Here is a 17,179-nt window from a genome sequence, read left to right as displayed (position 1 = left end):
CTTATCTTTGAAAAACAGAACAGTGTATTGCAAAGGCCATAAAAGTATCTAGATAGAAAGAAAAAAAAATTCAGATCATTACCGTATGCATTACGTTTTGTGAATATCTTTGTAATAGAAAGATAAGAATGATCAAAATGTTATTGTGTTAGAAAAATAGATTTCTGAGTCATGCACAAGACATTTTTTGTCTATGGCCATGTTACATATCTGAGAATAGAGCTGAACTCAGAATTTCATTTATCGCTATTTGTAAGACTTTAAAATGATGAATGTCAGATTTCAAGACATCTACGGGGAAACTGTTATTTAAAAGCAATTTTCGCATTCAGAAAGCAAAACTCTGGTATTATTAGTGTTGCTATTGCAAAGAAACAGTTTTGCAAGATGAGATATAATCACCTGTAGAGTTTTTGCTGTTGCAGATTCTTTTGTATCTAACCAATGGATAATGGCAATGTGACCAAAGAATAAATAGTTGATAGAAAAGGCACTGCAACAACTCCCAGATACTGCTAATCCCGTAGGGAAATGCATGTGTGTATACTTCCAGATAGTTTCCATGTCTCTCAAACTGGATGCCAGAAATCTAATTATGAAAACCAGAAAATGTCAATAACTGTGCATAGACCAGAGTATTTTAACAAATGAAAATGAAGTAAGTTCCAGAAAACTAAGGAACAGCTGAACTTGGAGACCATGATGAAAGGCAGTGCAAAATACTTTCAAAATCTAAAATGAAAAAAACCCTCCACCTTATTGTATCTGAAGCAAATTGCCTGAAAAAAAACCTTTAAAAAATAATATTTATTTTTCATATACCATTCATCAGAAAAGGCCTACAATTCTTTCCATTGTCTTGCAATGGTTTCCCTATTATGTATGACTGATGGTTGTTTAAATTTTCTTTCAAGTCCATACTCTGCCACCTACACATAAATTTAAAACTGGATTTGAATGTGATAAGAAGAAAAACCTGTGTAGTAGAGAGGTAGTTATGATAGATTCTTGCCTCTTTATTCCAGTCTTTCAGGTGAGAACTATTGTATATAGAGAAAATGGATACAGCCTACCATGTCTCTTCTGATTCCTTTTAGCATAGTCTCTGCCCTATTAAATACTCATATATTTTCCATGGGTAACTGGAGTTTAGCAGAGAAGTTCTTTTGGCCATGATCTTGCCATTGTCCGATAGCCTTTCTTAACATATGCCTCAGTTACTCATGTTTTCCTTCCTGGATAATTTTGGAGTTCTAAACGATTTTTTGCTGGTTTTAATTATTGTACCAAATATTTATATTGACATAAAATTTAATTATTATCATTAAAGAGTTTAGCCATTATTTTTTGCTTGATATTCTGTAGCCCATCTGTACTAAGTCCTGGGCATTTTATTATTCTTTTCCTCCTTAAAGAACGACAGTATGCTTAGTCAGTAGTTGCTCTATTGTCCAGTATATAGTTGCCATTATATGTATGCATTTAGAAAACACATGGCACATCAATTACAGTATTTTCCAACAGAGACTGAAATTCCATCCACTGTGGCCAATAATAATATTGCACTGGCTCAAAACCAAAGAATGCCATGTTTTGACTTCTGTATCTGAGTGCTAATTTAGCATCATATATCCCAAAGGAATTTCTTTCTCCTTCTTGTTTCCCCTCCCTTCCTCTCCTTCTCATCCCCCTCTTCCCCTTCACTAAAGATGCAGAGTATAAAATGCTAATAATATCAGGTAGAATCAAATAAAATACAACTGTGATACTGGTCATGTTCTTCAGAGGAGTTTTATTAATCGGAAAAATTAATGTCCCCATGAGACATTGGTATTTGTAGTTTTTGGTACTTCTAGTTATTTGCTTTGAGCTTTGCTAGGATTCTTAAGATGTAGTAAAATATAAAAACAAAAGTAAAGGACTAGGAAGCTTCTTAAGCCAAGCTGCTGTCCTCCAGTCTGAACAAGAAAGTCTTAGCAGGGAAATTAGTCTCCTGCGTGACGGCATTGACGTAAGTCTCTGCTCAGTTTGTGTGTGCATGTAAACAGGGAAAGCAAGAGAGAATAAAACAATTTTATAAATATTCTTACTTATGAGAGGTAAAAAGGGAAGGCCTGCACAACTGTTTGCACAGAGCTTTACCACATGTACTACAATAGATCCAGTAACGTTTGCCAACTTTTCTATCTGCATTCTGAATGAGTCACAATTATCTTCAGTACTGTCTAGTTTTTCAAGCTTGGAAAAGTCATTAGGTTAAGTTTTAGCGTGGGTTTTGCTGACGTCAACACGAAGAAATAAACTGAGACTGTCCTACACATTTATGTATGCAGAGTGCAGTAAGCTTAATGCAAATCTGATAGAGCAGTTGGGTGAAAAACCATTCAGCCTGATCCATGACAGGATGAACTGTGGTGAGAAATATGGGTACCTATAAGGAGAATGTGGGTAACTATAATTTAGCTCTTAATCCATTACACAAACACAATTCTAGTAGGTAGTGTTCTATATTAAGCATGACATGATTGTGATAAAGATTACCCTTTGTATGGCAGGCAATCACAGCATCTCCTATAGCATTTAACCTGTGTCTGGGGACAGTACAAGACATCAGACACCTGGGCAATTTTATTGTCTCAATATAGACAGTTAGATTTGGAGAGCCTGTATGTGGACTGGAAGCTCGTAAGAGGGATGCTGAGAGACACATCCCTCTCATTATCATGAAAAGGCTGTGACAGCTATTTTATCTTGTAGAGAGCGTTGGAAGACACTCTTCTTTGCTGAAGTGACAATGATGGCATAGATGGATTTTACATCATCCCCTCCAGTTTCTTATGCATTGAGTTTAAATGCTTAGCCTATATGCAGCCTTTGTGGAGTGGATTTAATCCACCAATCATATAAGCACGTAAATAAAAATCTTGTTAGGAGTTGCACAAGATACACTGATTTCCTACTGTAAAAAGCTCCCTCTTTGTGCTTTAGTTAGTGATTTAATTACATTACAAATTTCCTAAACAGTTACCTGGTGCAAGGTACTGTACTGAAAAGTAACATAGAATTCATCAGAAGTCCTGCTTTAAATTTTTATATTTCAAACCTGTACATTAAAAAAAAAACAGTAAGAAGAGAAGCATGTAGAAGTACGTTGTCTTTTGTTTTTTTCCTACTTTAATTAATCCAGAAAATAAATGGGTGCATGAAACTTTCTCTCCACTTGTTCTCTTGCTGCTCATGAACAGTACGGGAAAGCCTCTGACCCCTTGCTTTCTTATGGAAGCAGAACAGAGATTATGGCATTTAAAGGATTAAATCTTTAAGTGTCACACTTTGTTGCCAGAATTAAGGACCAAAGTTCCAAATTTGGATGGATTGGCAATAGATGAAAGAGTCAAAAACCCAAATGGTACAATTGGTTCGTAAGTGGTTTCATGCACACAGAAATAGCAGGTTCAGTTAGAAGCTGGTAATAGCAGCTGGTTACTAAAGAATTGCCAAACAATGAGGTTGGATGGTGTATTCAAAGATTATTTAGTCTATTTTCTCCTCCAAGGAAGGCTAATAATTTCTGAAAGGTGTTTCTATAGCCTTTTAAAAATCTACCCTTAAAAACCTACTCATTGTGATTCCACGAACAGATTCCCTCAGCAATTAATGTGCTTATTATTTTCCAGTGAAAAGTATTCTTTTCACCATCAAATCTTTATTACTGCAACTTATGGCCCTATGAGCTATTTTGCAGCCAATTATTTCTTGACCACAAGCATAAGGAAAATAGTCTGTTTCCATAAATTTACATGGCTACATTTATAATCTGGAAGATTTTTAATTATGTTTGCTTTTACTTTTTTTTCTCTTTAGGCTACATTATTTGTGACTTTCTGCCTTTCTTCATATGAGATGTTTCCTAGATTTCTGTTTTCTCAAGGTTTAGTCCAGTATGTCTCTGCTGAATCCTGTTGCCCCAAAGCAAGAAACAATGCTTCAGGTGAGCCTTAGGAATACAGAGAGAATGGGCGATTGCCCTTCTGGATGATACTCCCTTTTATATGTCCCAGGGTGATGCTTGTTTTTTCATAAGACTGTGATAGTATGTTTAGTTTATGATTCACTGCTACTTCCCGTGCATTTTCTGAAGAATTGCTCCCTAGCCAATGGCCCCTTGTCCAGCAGATTATTCCCATGTGTATGCAGAGCTTGGTATTTTTTATATCCTCTTTTTTTCTGAACATTTCTGCAGTTTGTCAAGGACATTCAGAAGAGTTTACTAGCTTAATATTGTCAGTGCTGGACTAAGTATGTCACCTATCTCCATCCAAAGCACTGAAGAAAACATTGAATAGTGCTGGTCCTGGGACAGCAAGTTTCTTAGATAAATTATCTTTCTACTTTGACAGAATTACTATTCTTTCAGAACAGTTTTCCAATTATTTTTTTCATTTATGTTCCAGCACTTTCAAAAAGCTAATTTATTTTTCCCATATGTGGTTGATCATGCATTTGTAATTTCGTTGTCTTCCCCTTTTGCTGGTCCTCCCACCTGTCTATGTTTCTGCTAAGGTAGATGAACCCTTAACCCCTACCAGCAATGCCTACACATATATTCATCACCCAGTAGATATTTCAGCTAGAAAGTAGAAAGAATCAACTGTCTGACACATACAGATTACTGGTTCTTAAATTTACCATCTTTATTGCCCATGGGCTTGAAATTAAAGTAAGAAAAATAATTACATTTCTAGACTTCTGGCAAAGAGCTACAGATCAATAAGAAATATGTGGCATTAAACAGAATAAAATATTTTGGGCTCTAACATGTAGGCTTTTGCCTTGAGACATAGTACTAGATATCAAATTACTTAACTATTGCTATGGATCTTGCGGTTAGGGAAACTCAGGTTTTGCGAGTGGTAAAGTATTACATGCTTTTGTCTGCTTTCACGTGAACATATGCATGGGAGATGAAATAAAAACAGCTTGCCTCACATAGAAAGAGCAGTGGTCATTGGTTGTGATGGGCAAACAATAGCAGCAATAATTGGAAGATAAATTGAAAGACAAACAATTCAGGAGTTTTCTGCTTGAGTTTCATCCAGTGTTGGCAAATTAAATAAGATATCTCTAGGGCTTCATTGAAATAGATCTTTACCATTCAAATTACTGCTGAAAGGATTAGTCTGAAGTAAGAAATATGATGAAGATTATCTATAGAGGACTTTTAAAAATTGCAATAATGCTTTCAAGCTAAAGTCTTCCTTAATCTAATAAAAATGCACCTCTTCAGTGCATTCTGTGTATCAGGTCTGGGTATGTCCTACAATTGACTAATATTACTCCAATATGCTCTAATACTGTAATCTGCAAAAAGTTCCATGCTGGTGAGTTTTATACATATGATTTTTCCACTGAACAATACAGGAATAATCTTCGTGGGACTCAGGCTTCAGGCAGCCTAGTTAATCTATCATATTTTTCTGAAATGCCCTTTCTTGCAGAATTTGTGTGAATACTTATTCAACACGTAGACGTGATTTCTCAATATTATAAGGAAAAAGTCAGTGGGTTGTTGCTATGTTGAATGAAAAAATGGTCAAAAAAGGCTCTTTGGAAGATGAAAAACAAGGCAATTAAAATGAAGTTCTGCAACCATTTTATGTTAATATTTTCTTTCCCTGTCTTTTTTTTAACAGCTCAAAATTCCTTGTAGCCAAAGTAATTACACAGCAGGAATTTCAGCTCCCCCAAATAGTACCTTTTACAGTGCCATGCTTGAATGGAAGTCCCATGAACAACAATGTGCATTGGACTAGGCCCAGAAAAATTTATGTCTAAGATGCATACTAGTTTCAGGACCGATAAAACTGCTAGATGAAAGGTCGGGGAGTTCAGTGGAAAAACATATTTGGTATAGCTCTCACTGAGAGTTTGGAGATCTTTTTTTTTCTTTCTTGAAACTCTCAGAGGGTATCAGGATTTTTACCCTGAGCTACAGATAATCCCTCTGAATAACAGAAGTGTAGCAGTCCTATGCGCATAATGTGAAACAGAAAGAAAAGGGTGGTTTCTTTGTGATTTTCAGCTTTCTGTATAGGCAGTGAGTGAATACACTTCAGAAAGCAGCAAATTATTTTGAAATGCTGAAACCCAGAGCAGGAAAACTACATGAAGAAAAATGTCAGTCTTGGCAGGCAAGAATAAATAAGATCATGACTACACGAAAGTCTTTAAGAACATGACAACACTCTGAACACTGCATATTGTTGAAGAAAGGTCTTCAGATCCTTTAAGAGCTTGGCAAAAACTAATCTGTGATCTGATAAAGATAATTGTTTTCCTGTGGAAGATGTATTTCTCTACTTCTCAAAGGAGTAGAAATGAAGAGTGGGGCAAGGTGAAAGTGAATTGACACAAAATAGTTGGTGATGGCTGTCTGATAATTTTTCCTTTAAATAATTACTCCGTGGCTGTGTCAAGAAAATAGTTTCATGTAGTGTGGGGATCAGTTTCGGGGTCCTTTCAGCCTAACCAAACTTGACACTGTCACTCTGTTGTATAAGCAATATATATTAGCTCTAGGAAGAGATTTTACCCGTTTCAGTAAAATCCACTAAAATGCTAAATTTTCCTTTGCGAAGATACATATTACTGGAACGTTATCTCTCCGTTTGTTACATAGCATTATTTCACGGAAATGTCACAAATTTCATAATAATTTGTGCATAATGTAACAAACACGAACTTTTGTGGTCATGTACAGCCCAAGACACATCTCAGTGTTACTTACCTTGCCTTGTCTGCGGATTTACAGTGTCCCTCTAACTTAATTAAGTGCTACGCACTTAACTGTGCAAACCCACCGCTCTTGCCCTCTCCCTCCACCCACTAACGCAATTGCAAAAGATGCCCGACCTCCCCGATCCTACTTGGCACAGGACAGTAACTTCACCTAGCGCACCCCGAGCGCTTGCCAAGAGCGAAGCCGCGAGGGAGCCCCCGGGGCTGGGTTCCAGGGAAGAAGCAAGCGGTCCTTCCCCTCCTCGGTAGGAAGGGGGCACACGGTTCCAGGGTTCTGTGCAGCCAGGGTGTACGGCTACACGCATGGTGACGGCTTGCTGCTGCTTTCCTGCCGCTCTGGCCCGGTTCCATGTTCCCCGTCAAGCCCGGTGCCAGCACAGCTTGGTTATGGGCCTTCTGACGTGCCCGGGGAATGGCATCTCACCTGAACCACTCATGACTTCAGTTCACCGAGAACCACGGTCAGCCGCTTCTGCTTTATAGCTTTGTTTACAGCCTGTGTTCGCTGCGGTTGAATTCTTCCTGATTTATGTCAGCGTGATGTCAGAGCAAGCTTTTCAGTTTGGATCTCTGTTGAAATCTTATCTTGCAAACAGTAACAGTTTGCTACTGTCGCTATCCGAACTTGGTCATTTTTGTTTTCCTCACTCATGCAGCGTTGGTTTGTTTTATGTAGTTATGGTCCTACCAGCTGCAAACGCCATATTCTGCTTCAGCCAACTCTAGGTTATTAGGTTATGAATGCTAAAAATTATGAGCAGTGCTTTAATTTGCATAGTTATATCCACACATCAGCCAGAGTGAATAAAAGCCAGATTGTAAAATAATTACAATCTCTTGAAGTAGAGCCAGCCTCACAGACCAGATCCATCCGTCATTAATTTGTATACAGTTCTTTTACCAGAACAAACTTTCTGAAGGTACTCGCATGGGAATGCTGGAACAGCTGCACAACTTTTATTTTGAAGAAAAAAAAGTTGAGCCTCGGAACAGTGTGTTTTAAAGAGAGAGAGAGAGAGTGACTCTGCATTTAAGACTTTGACCAGCATGTGTAAGAAGTGCACTCATGGCTGGAATAATCTAACAAATTTTTACCTGGGCAGCACTTGGCAAAGTTCCCCTCTTTTCTTGCTCAGTTGAAAGGAATCCAGTACAATTCTGTGCTTTGATCAACTTGACTCCAGTTTTGCACAGCCTGCCCGGTTTGGTAGTGCACGGCCGTGCCTGGCTTATGTGGCCTCTATGGCCCTTTTCTGCTCCACTGTCAGAAAGAGGGAGGGAGGCTTCCCCCAGCACCAAAATATCATTCTGTGTGCTCTCTGCAGCACAGTAGCTAAGAACAAGTTTCCCGATTACTCCCTGGTCTTTTTGGAGTTACTTGCTGGAAGAAGTCTTTTTCCCCACTTTAAATGGATGATTGTGTTACAATCAAGAAAAAACATCTCCAAAGACCAATCTTTAGGTAAGTGATGCTATTATTACTTTGAACTGAAAATGTTATGAACTTTACTATCTACATCCTGTTTGTTAACTTAAAGTTCATATGCAAACACGTGGAAAATTGTTCAAGAGAAAGAGCTTAATATTGCATAGCCTAGTAACATATTAGATGATTTTGGTGTTCAGAATGCATTTTTTTCACTTGTACTGAGACTTTATAGACGTTCTTTTACTTGTCCTCTCTGTCATCTGCATTCTCTAAAGTTTTGTGTGGGATTGTCTTTATTACGAAAGAACAGCACAGCTCTTGAAAACTTTTTTTGTGTGTTTTGTTTTCCTACAGCTTTGCAGTCCCTCACTGTACTCTGGAATTATAAAACTGTTTAAAAGTGGAACATGGTTCTTGGTTGGTTTAGCTGATTATGTCTGGATGGCAGAATTTTAATACTTGAAATGATACACCTTACAGAGTAAAGTAGTTTGCTTGCTGGGATGTGTAGACAAGTGCTTAAAGTATAACTAATCCGTAAGGCTCTTCTGATCGGAAGGGTTCAAGTTTAAAGAGTAACAAATTGGGAGTCTTTGTGAGGTGGTTCTTCGCTGCTTCCTACATGTGTTAGTTTGATCTATGAAACAACTTTCTGATTATCTTATATTTTAAAGCCAATTCTTTTTACAGATCAGGATTAGATCTAGTTTACTTGTGCTTTTTACTGCAGGAGACCACTTTCTTTCATTTGGCCAGTCATAGCTTCAGGCCAAGTGACCCTGAGTGGGAAATAATGTTTCTCAAACTACAGTGAATAAGGATGCAGTGGCTGTAAGATTAAATAAACCTGCAATACTTCACACTTCTGTTTATGGCTGGTGACATCTTTAACAAAACTCCAGCTCTTACTGGGTGACATCAGTAGGATATTGTAACCCCAGTGTTGATATGACAAATAAATATAATATTATAGATGGTCCCAGAGCAAATACAAGATTGTTATTTATTGGATGGCCACTACTGATGTCATATATTATGGGAGTACAGTAACAGTTGGTATTGCAGCTCCAGGGTCAGTTCAGACAGGTAATCATGCCATGATTATGTCCTACTAATGTTACATGTGGAGAAATCTTTCAGTAGTGTTACAGTTACGGTGCAGAAAGAGAATCTGGACATTAGAAGGTTACTATGGGAGTGAAATGATTTAACTGTTAACCTTAAATTTGAATGTCCTGTGTAGATTTACTATGCAATTTATATCGTAAATTAAATTAAGCATTTTGCACTTTGATAAAGTGGAGTTATGAAGTTATTTCACAGAAAGCTTATGACTGACAATTAAGAGACATTTGATATTTTCCTCAAGTGATAGCTTTTTATTTAAGCTAATAGTTTAATTGAATATATATCTGTTTAAACATCAATAATTATTTTTAAGGATCTATGATAATTATCCCATAAACCATAACATTAAAAAAAGTATTTTAAATGCACATTCTTCACAGTCTTTTGGGGCCATTAGAATTGCGGGTGAATAAGTGCATATTTCCTGATGTGTTCAGGAACCTGCTATAGAAATCTGCTGTAGCCAGTGTAGTACTGGATAGTTTGCAAGAGCTTTCTTAACGGATGTTTCCCTAAATTGTCTTGTGGGAGTGAGCTTAACTCCGTGAAATACAAGAAGTTTCAACATTTCTTACTGAAATCCATTCCTGCAAATCAGTTCTAAATACAGAACGGCAACTAACTACTGTTGGCATGCTTAATCCAGAGCAAGAAAACCCCTAATATGGAAAGCCCCCTATGAGTCCATGGCTCTGCAGTGACTCTTCTGGCAAAAGATCTCTGTAATACTACAGTAAATGCTTAAGAAGCATTTCCAAGGTCAAGACCAGCATAATATTTTAGGCAGCTGAAACAGAAAGACAATCTCCGTATGCCATAAAGATTGTATCATGTACAGTAAATACAGATGCTATCATAGTACATTAAAGAGCTGGTTTTTTAATGTGTGTTCATTTTCCCTATGACTTTAGAAAATATTTCTCCAGTGAAAAAGTGTTCTTATAGAAGAATTGTGAAAATTTAACCTCAGTCCTTTTAACCCTGTAATTTTCTCTCCGTGTAGGTGAAATGGTTTTACTGGGCACAAATCTTACACTGAGGTAACTGAATCAGCAGTCTAGTCAATTTCTCCCTCAAAAAGAAAAGAAAAGGCAAGAAAATATCAAATTACCCAAGTGTTAAACCTATTTACCCATGCTACACCTGCAGCCAACACTAATATAGTTACTCTTAAAAATCAGGTCTTTCCTGAGAGCTATGTCAGAACTTACTAAGTACATATGAATATCTCCCCACTTAGCAAAGTTACATTTACAGTGGGCTGTACTTTTGCTTGAGCTGCCTTCTCAGTAATGTAAAAAATAGTTGAGTATCTATTCTAAATAATCCCTTCGATATCACCAATCCTCTACATAAGAGTGGGATAGGTATTATGTTTCAAGATGGGAAACTCAGTAATAAAAAGATATTTCTGACTAATTTTCAAATTTTTTTTGTAAGTTCTGAATTCATGAAGAATTAATAGTGCAAAAATACTGGGAAAGAAGTGTAACTTTTGGTATTTGCTACCCAGTAGTGCTTGGAAATAACTAAAAAATTCATTCAGAAATATAACCATGTAAAAAAGCCAAGCTTATGAATCACATTGAACTGGTTACTGAAGCACATCAATTTGGATAAAATTTTGTAATTGCATCAGAAACCGACTGCCAAATACTTAGAGATTCCTGCATTCCTTAATATCAAAAGAACAGTCTGCTATATGCAAAGTTATATTTCAACAGAACTTATGGCTTGGATATTCACTGGATATTTTAATGCTAACATAAATTACTGAGAACATTCCATATTTTTATTAAGAACAACATTTGAGCATGTTTGCTATAACTGGAGATGGTGAAATTAATTCAAACAATAAACAAATCAGCTTTCTCAAAGAAAACAGCGAGAGCTTCATAGTTCTGACATTTAAAATTAGACTGAAGAAAGCCATATAAAATATGCTTTAGGGAACAAATCCTTCCCTGCCAATCGTATAGCTTAGATGACACAATAGGTGTTTTAGTTCTCAAATTTCTATGATTTCTCTTAATGTAAGAATCTACACAGTTGTTAGTCAAAGCTTATACTGAAACCAACGTTTTTCTGCACTCTGCTTCAGTCTTGGTGGGGGGGTGGGATGGGTTGTATGACTTTGGTGTTCCTGGTCTTGACTGTGAATGGAAGCAAAAGGATCAGAGTATCACAAGAGGATTTGTTCTTTTGGTGTCTCTGCCTTGGCAGGATCCAAGAAAGCCTGGAATTATTTCAAGAAACCCATGGTCTTTTGAGATTTCCAGATGAATGGCAGTTGGATAATAACAAAGAATTTGTCTTTGCTGTGTAACATCTTTGATTTAAGGCTCTTAATGTGTTTAAAAAATATTAATGCATTAGCTTCAAAATACCTCTTTTTTTCTGTTCTGCACATTTTCTGTGGTCTCATGCAATTTTGGATCAAGGGTTTTCCCTTATAGCAATAGGGACAGGAAAATAGGGCTCATGGTGCTGAAAGCAAGGGAAAGAACAAGGGTGAAAAACAGTTGTTCTCCAGCTCTTCAGGGAGCTTTATTATTATCTTTTCTATGGTGTCTGCATATGAGAGAAGCCCCTTGTACTTTTGCTGTTGTTCCAGTATCTTTGTTCATTATATATATGAATTTTGTATTAACTGCAATTAACTAGATTGGATCTCTCTGTAACTTTGAATTTTCCTTAAGAAAACCCAGTCTAGTCCTTTGGTCTCTTGCATCTAGTCCCTTAAAATATATATGGCTGATTAATTATTTTATTCTGTACTAAAATAAGCTCCAAAAACTACATGTTGATGCTTACTGTAATCCACTGGCAGAAACTATTCCAACATGACTTTAACACCACTACAGAGCACATAGGTAATTATATACTGTATTTACTGTACAGTATATTGTAAATGTTTACAAAGACCTGGTTTCCAGAAAATGTTTATACTGCTGTAATGCGTGGAAAAACTAATAACAAAAACTTTTGAGGGTTTTTTTTTCACTTACATGGGGTGTAATGAAATATAGAAACAGCATGTTCTGTGACTTCTAGACATTCTAAGTTTTTCCTCTTGAAAAAATACACTAACAAGCATTTTCTAGCAAAAAATATCCATCGGTGTAATGCCCTTACATGGCTTCTGTTTTCTTCCTTTTGTTCCAACCCCCCATCCCCCTTCCTGGGTGCTCAAAATATTCAGGAGTTTTACCAAGTACAAGCAAATACATCCTCATACTATGCTAATGCATTATTTTTTCCCTATTTTTGAGTTCCAGCTTACTCTCTTTATCCTGTGGCTTCAATATAGTATGTACTGAACAGGTATATTTGTGTTTTGCATGGGTATAACTGGTGTTTGCACCTTTTCAATTAGTGTCTGTAGAAAAGGTACCAAATCAGAATAACATATGAAGAAGAAGCAACTTAGTAAACAAGAAAAAAATTATGTACCTGTGGGCAGCCTAGAAAGTTGAAGATTTTAGTTGCTTAGAAGCTCATAAAAAAAGGATGTTTTCTCCCTTTATTTGTAGTGGCCTTTAAATGGGTCCAAATTATTATTATCTTTATATTGTGTGTAGGGAATAAGCAGAGGTATGGGAAACTTTGCCAGGTTTATGTTGAATTGTGCACTGCAATTACAATGAATGTACATTATATATCATTATTGCTAGTGATAGCTTAATTGTAAATTAATGTAGCATATTAATTTAATGAGTGACAATTTATTCCTGTGGTGTAGGAGGAAGGTGGGCAGGAAAGAGGTGATGTAATCATCCTTTGCTTCTTGCTCTAAGAAAAGGCTGGAATGTAAAAACACAGCACCACAAGAAGATCCTGAAATCACAGTCTCTTTCTTGATTGCCCCTTCCCCTAACGGCAAAATTTGCTGCAACTTCTGCAAAGCTACATGTAGTTCATAGCCATGGCCATGCTGTTGGTGATGTTGCTAAAGGTATTTTCTGCCTACGTGGCTGCTTCTCCCTCTTCCTTTGTGGCTTTAATGGCTACACTGATGGGTAAATACCCCAAAATATTACATAGTTGTGTATTGGTTTAAACTGTTGATAGTTTTTTTTTTTTAAATGGCAGTACCTTAGAAGAACTATCTTATAAATTGTAATGAAAAAGAGCTTGGTGTAAAAAAGAAATAATAAAAAAACTGGGCTTTGGGAGGAGGATTGAGAGGACAGGAGCGTCTGCTCCTAGCCTGATAAGAAGCTATGAAAAAAAGAATTTGATTGAAGCAGTCAGTGAAGACATTTTTGAGGAGTATCCAGAACAATATGAAGGGTGTAAAAAGTTCTTAGAAATTCAGCCTAATAAATTACAGTTTTTGAGAAACATGGCACTTCCAGAAGATGGTGGCAAGAAAGATAAAATGTAAAGCAGTACATCAAAAAATTTGGACAGTGGGTGGCATTTTGTAAATTAAGAAAGCAGGAGAGACAGAACAGTAGATTAAGTAGGGGGGAAAGCAAGGAGAATCCAATTTTCAGACAGATGATACACATTTATTCAATAAGTAGATTGAAAGGAGACAGAACCAAGTACATTAGAAATGCAGAAGAAAAGGAGCAAATGTTGTAGTTTAAAGCTGTTCAGATACTTCTGAACAGCTGTCCAAATGTTAGTGTTCAGCCCCTTAATCACACTAGAAGAAGGTGAATAAATACATTTTAGAAATTTCAGCAAGAAAAAAACTGGTTGAAATTAAATGCATTGGTAATATGTTATAGCATAGCATGCTCTATAATATAGGTAGCTTGGACATAACCAGATTGAGACAGGAAATTAGAAGAATGTTTACAGCCGTCCCAGTAATGGTAGTCTAGATTGCTACTGAAGTTGTGGGGAAAATCCTGACTGGTTTTAAGAACGGACTTGTGAAAAGGACCATCTGTTCTGGTACTTTTAACAGCTGAAAACAAAAGCTTTTGATGGATAAGAACTATTGCATTTTTTGTATTTTAGTCCACTAAATTTCCTAACTTAAAGCAGTTCATTGGGGGCATGCTTATTTATTTAACTGAAAAGCATTTTGGTTTGTATTGTTGTATATGCAGTTTTGTTCTGCCCTGGGTTACACTTTCTAGGGAACATACCATATGAAAAACAATATTGCCTATATATTTCAAGCTTTTTCTTACAACTTTCCCTTTACTTTGTTCCTACTTAATGAAGAACTGATTGAACACTAACTTTGATTGTAAACTTCTGAAGAAGAAATGTTAAGTGAGAATTGATGTGCATTCCATGATTAACATTTTCATCTCTAAGGATTACTTTTAGTTGGAATTAAAGTGTCATTTGCACGGTTTGGAAGGACATTCTCAGGAAAGTCAGGTTATGCCTCAACTGGGATCAAAAGGAGGCAATTTTTCAGATAGTAGCAGAAGAGCAGTAACAGATCAGGCATAGTTAGTTGTTTTACAGAGGAGTTAAGAAGGGAAGAATGGAAATTCTCCTATTATCCCTGAAGAAATAGGAGTGATAAGCAGTGACTCTACAGCTGTCACCTGGCTTTGTGGTAGTACTCCTTCAAGAGGAGAAAGCAATGAAGAAGGTACAAGAGAAAGTTCAAAAGAAAACAGTGAATTTTTTGCACATCCTAGTAAATAGAGGGGACAATAGGCAGCAAAGAAATTGAATTCTGTTGAGATCTGAGGCTGAATTATTTTTTTGCCTGGTGGGGAAAATTTTTTTCTCCTATTTTTCTCTGAAAAATCAGTGGTGAAAATATAATGCATTCTGGGGTGGAATTAACTTACTCTGGAGGCAGATTGAAGAACTAAATTATATGTGCAAATATTTGGGGTCCTGGCATTGTGAAACATTGTATTGGAAATATGTTTCATCAGACCTAATAGCCATAAAAACCCCTGTTATGCTGCGTTCTTCACTTTTTTGAGACAAGGGCAATGAGTAAAGAAGAAACAATATAAATGGTTATGGTGAAAAGAAAAGCACTGGACCAGCGCACAGATTAGCAGTGATTTACATTTTCAAACTGGTAAGAAGAGGAGCTGTAGCAAAAGATAAGAGTTGCTCTTATTTCACAAACCTTGCAGCCTCAGTTGGTGGGAGAGATTTATTTTTACTTGTGTCTTGCATTATCCTTTTCTAGGAAGTCATAGGTTTGCATCACCGGGTAAGAATACTCATTTCTGGTTTCCCAAAGCATTAGTTCCTGCAGTTCTCACAGAGTACACGGCACCTGCCTTGTCTCAGGTTAGCATGCTTCATATCTGTGTAAGAAAGCCTGTGATGAAAACCATAGCTTGTCCAGTGCAGCAGCTCCACCAAGAAAACTTAAGGAGTTAACAAAGGCAATATGCCCTGTCTTGCATGTTTAAGCAATAGGCAGGTTTTACATGTTGTAAAGGCAGAGTTTTTAGCTTGTCTCTGTGGTGGTGAGAAGGATGCATTGGCTAAGCACCGGGCTGTGGTCAGAGACCAGCATGAAGGTAGGTCTCTTGCCTGCGTACCTGGGGGTGGAAATTAGTGGAAGGAGGAGGGGAGGCTCACTCCCACCAGAAGCAGCAGCAAAGAGGGAAAGTGAACTTCCTTTATACAGTCCTTAAAGAGCTGTTTCTGTCAAACCAGACTGAATGTCTTCCAGCATAATCCTGGCTAGATCACAGGGATCTCGTGACCATCGGTTGAAAAACCTGGCTAGGATGACTTTCTGGGTTTCCAATTTGTCTGTGTGCACATAAATGCACTTGAGGCAAAAGAAATCCTGAGTCACCCATGTAGCAGAACCATGTATGTTAGGGTTGGCCACAGTGTTGAGATGCTCATTAGCATTTGTTCATTAATCTGCTTGGAAATTATCTCTACTAAATAGGAGAATGAGAACAAGGTGTGTCAGGAAGACATGACATTTAAAATATTTCTTTCTTTTTTTTCTGTCATGGACTTAATGTTTCAGTGTATTCTGTGTTTATAATATTTTGGCTTGCCCTTAAGGACCTATTGGATAATGTCATTAAAAATTGATTTCCAAACCAGGAGAGAACAGTAAAGAACAATCCAAACCAATATTCTGTTTATTACTGGATATTACAGGAATCTTGACTTCTGAAATGTTTAATTTTCCATTAAACAAGCTTACACTGGCAAGCGTTCAGTTTAATTCTTCAAAATTTCTCCTTTTATGTACACAAAAAGGCAGATAATAGAAAAAAAATGACAGAAACTGTCTACCCACCTAAGAATGATAACTATATTGATTTACTTTTAAGATTAATCTGAAGGTGAAAACAGGATTTGGCAAGGCATTGAAAAGAATTTATATTTTAAATATTTCTAACTTTCTGACATGATTATGATGTCTATGAGGCAATAATGGCAAAATCATGAAGAAAATTAGCAAAGCCAAAAGAGGGACTAGGGAACAGTTTACATAAAACTTTGGAACTGTTATCCCAAAGAATTTTCTTAATTGTGCTCTCAAGAATGACTTTAAAGTTGTTTTAAAAATATGAATTTTTATGACCTTTATAGACAACTGCATAGGCTGCATTGGCATAAACCTGTCATTTTCTGAGCTCAGCTGCTAGTGTGCAAAAATGCACTACTTATTATGTTCTCTGATAAAAACTTGGCTGTTGCAACACTACATTTATAACAAATACCACTTGCTTTAATGTTCTTTTCTGGCAATCTGGTTTTATGCAGAGTTTGGAAACCTGAAATTCAGCAGGAAAGAGGGGAGAACACAAAGGACTTGAAAGCTTTATCCATAATACAGGATCATCTAGAAATACTAACTTGACTAATACAAGCAGTTCAGTTATGTTAGTCTTAATTAATATCTTA

The 17,179-nt window shown here is 36.7% G+C and overlaps 1 protein-coding gene across 6 annotated transcripts in view; it reads left to right on the top strand.

Annotated features, from left to right (window-relative positions):
- Positions 1 to 17,179, top strand: part of PDE1A (phosphodiesterase 1A) — a 231,004-nt gene that overhangs the window by 98,594 nt on the left and 115,231 nt on the right. Inside the window, exon 1 of one of the 6 annotated variants that reach the window (XM_069781607.1) lies at positions 7,135 to 8,260. The exons of the other annotated variants lie outside the window; for them this stretch is intronic. Coding sequence (XP_069637708.1) covers positions 8,208 to 8,260 — 53 coding nt within the window. The 5' untranslated portion in view covers positions 7,135 to 8,207. Of the gene's footprint in view, positions 1 to 7,134; positions 8,261 to 17,179 lie in introns of those variants that run through there. 6 annotated transcript variants of the gene reach the window in all.

This window comes from Haliaeetus albicilla, chromosome 4 (assembly GCF_947461875.1).
Source record: "Haliaeetus albicilla chromosome 4, bHalAlb1.1, whole genome shotgun sequence".
NCBI classification, from domain to species: Eukaryota; Metazoa; Chordata; class Aves; order Accipitriformes; family Accipitridae; genus Haliaeetus; species Haliaeetus albicilla.
This window is presented reverse-complemented; position numbering and strand designations above follow the sequence as displayed.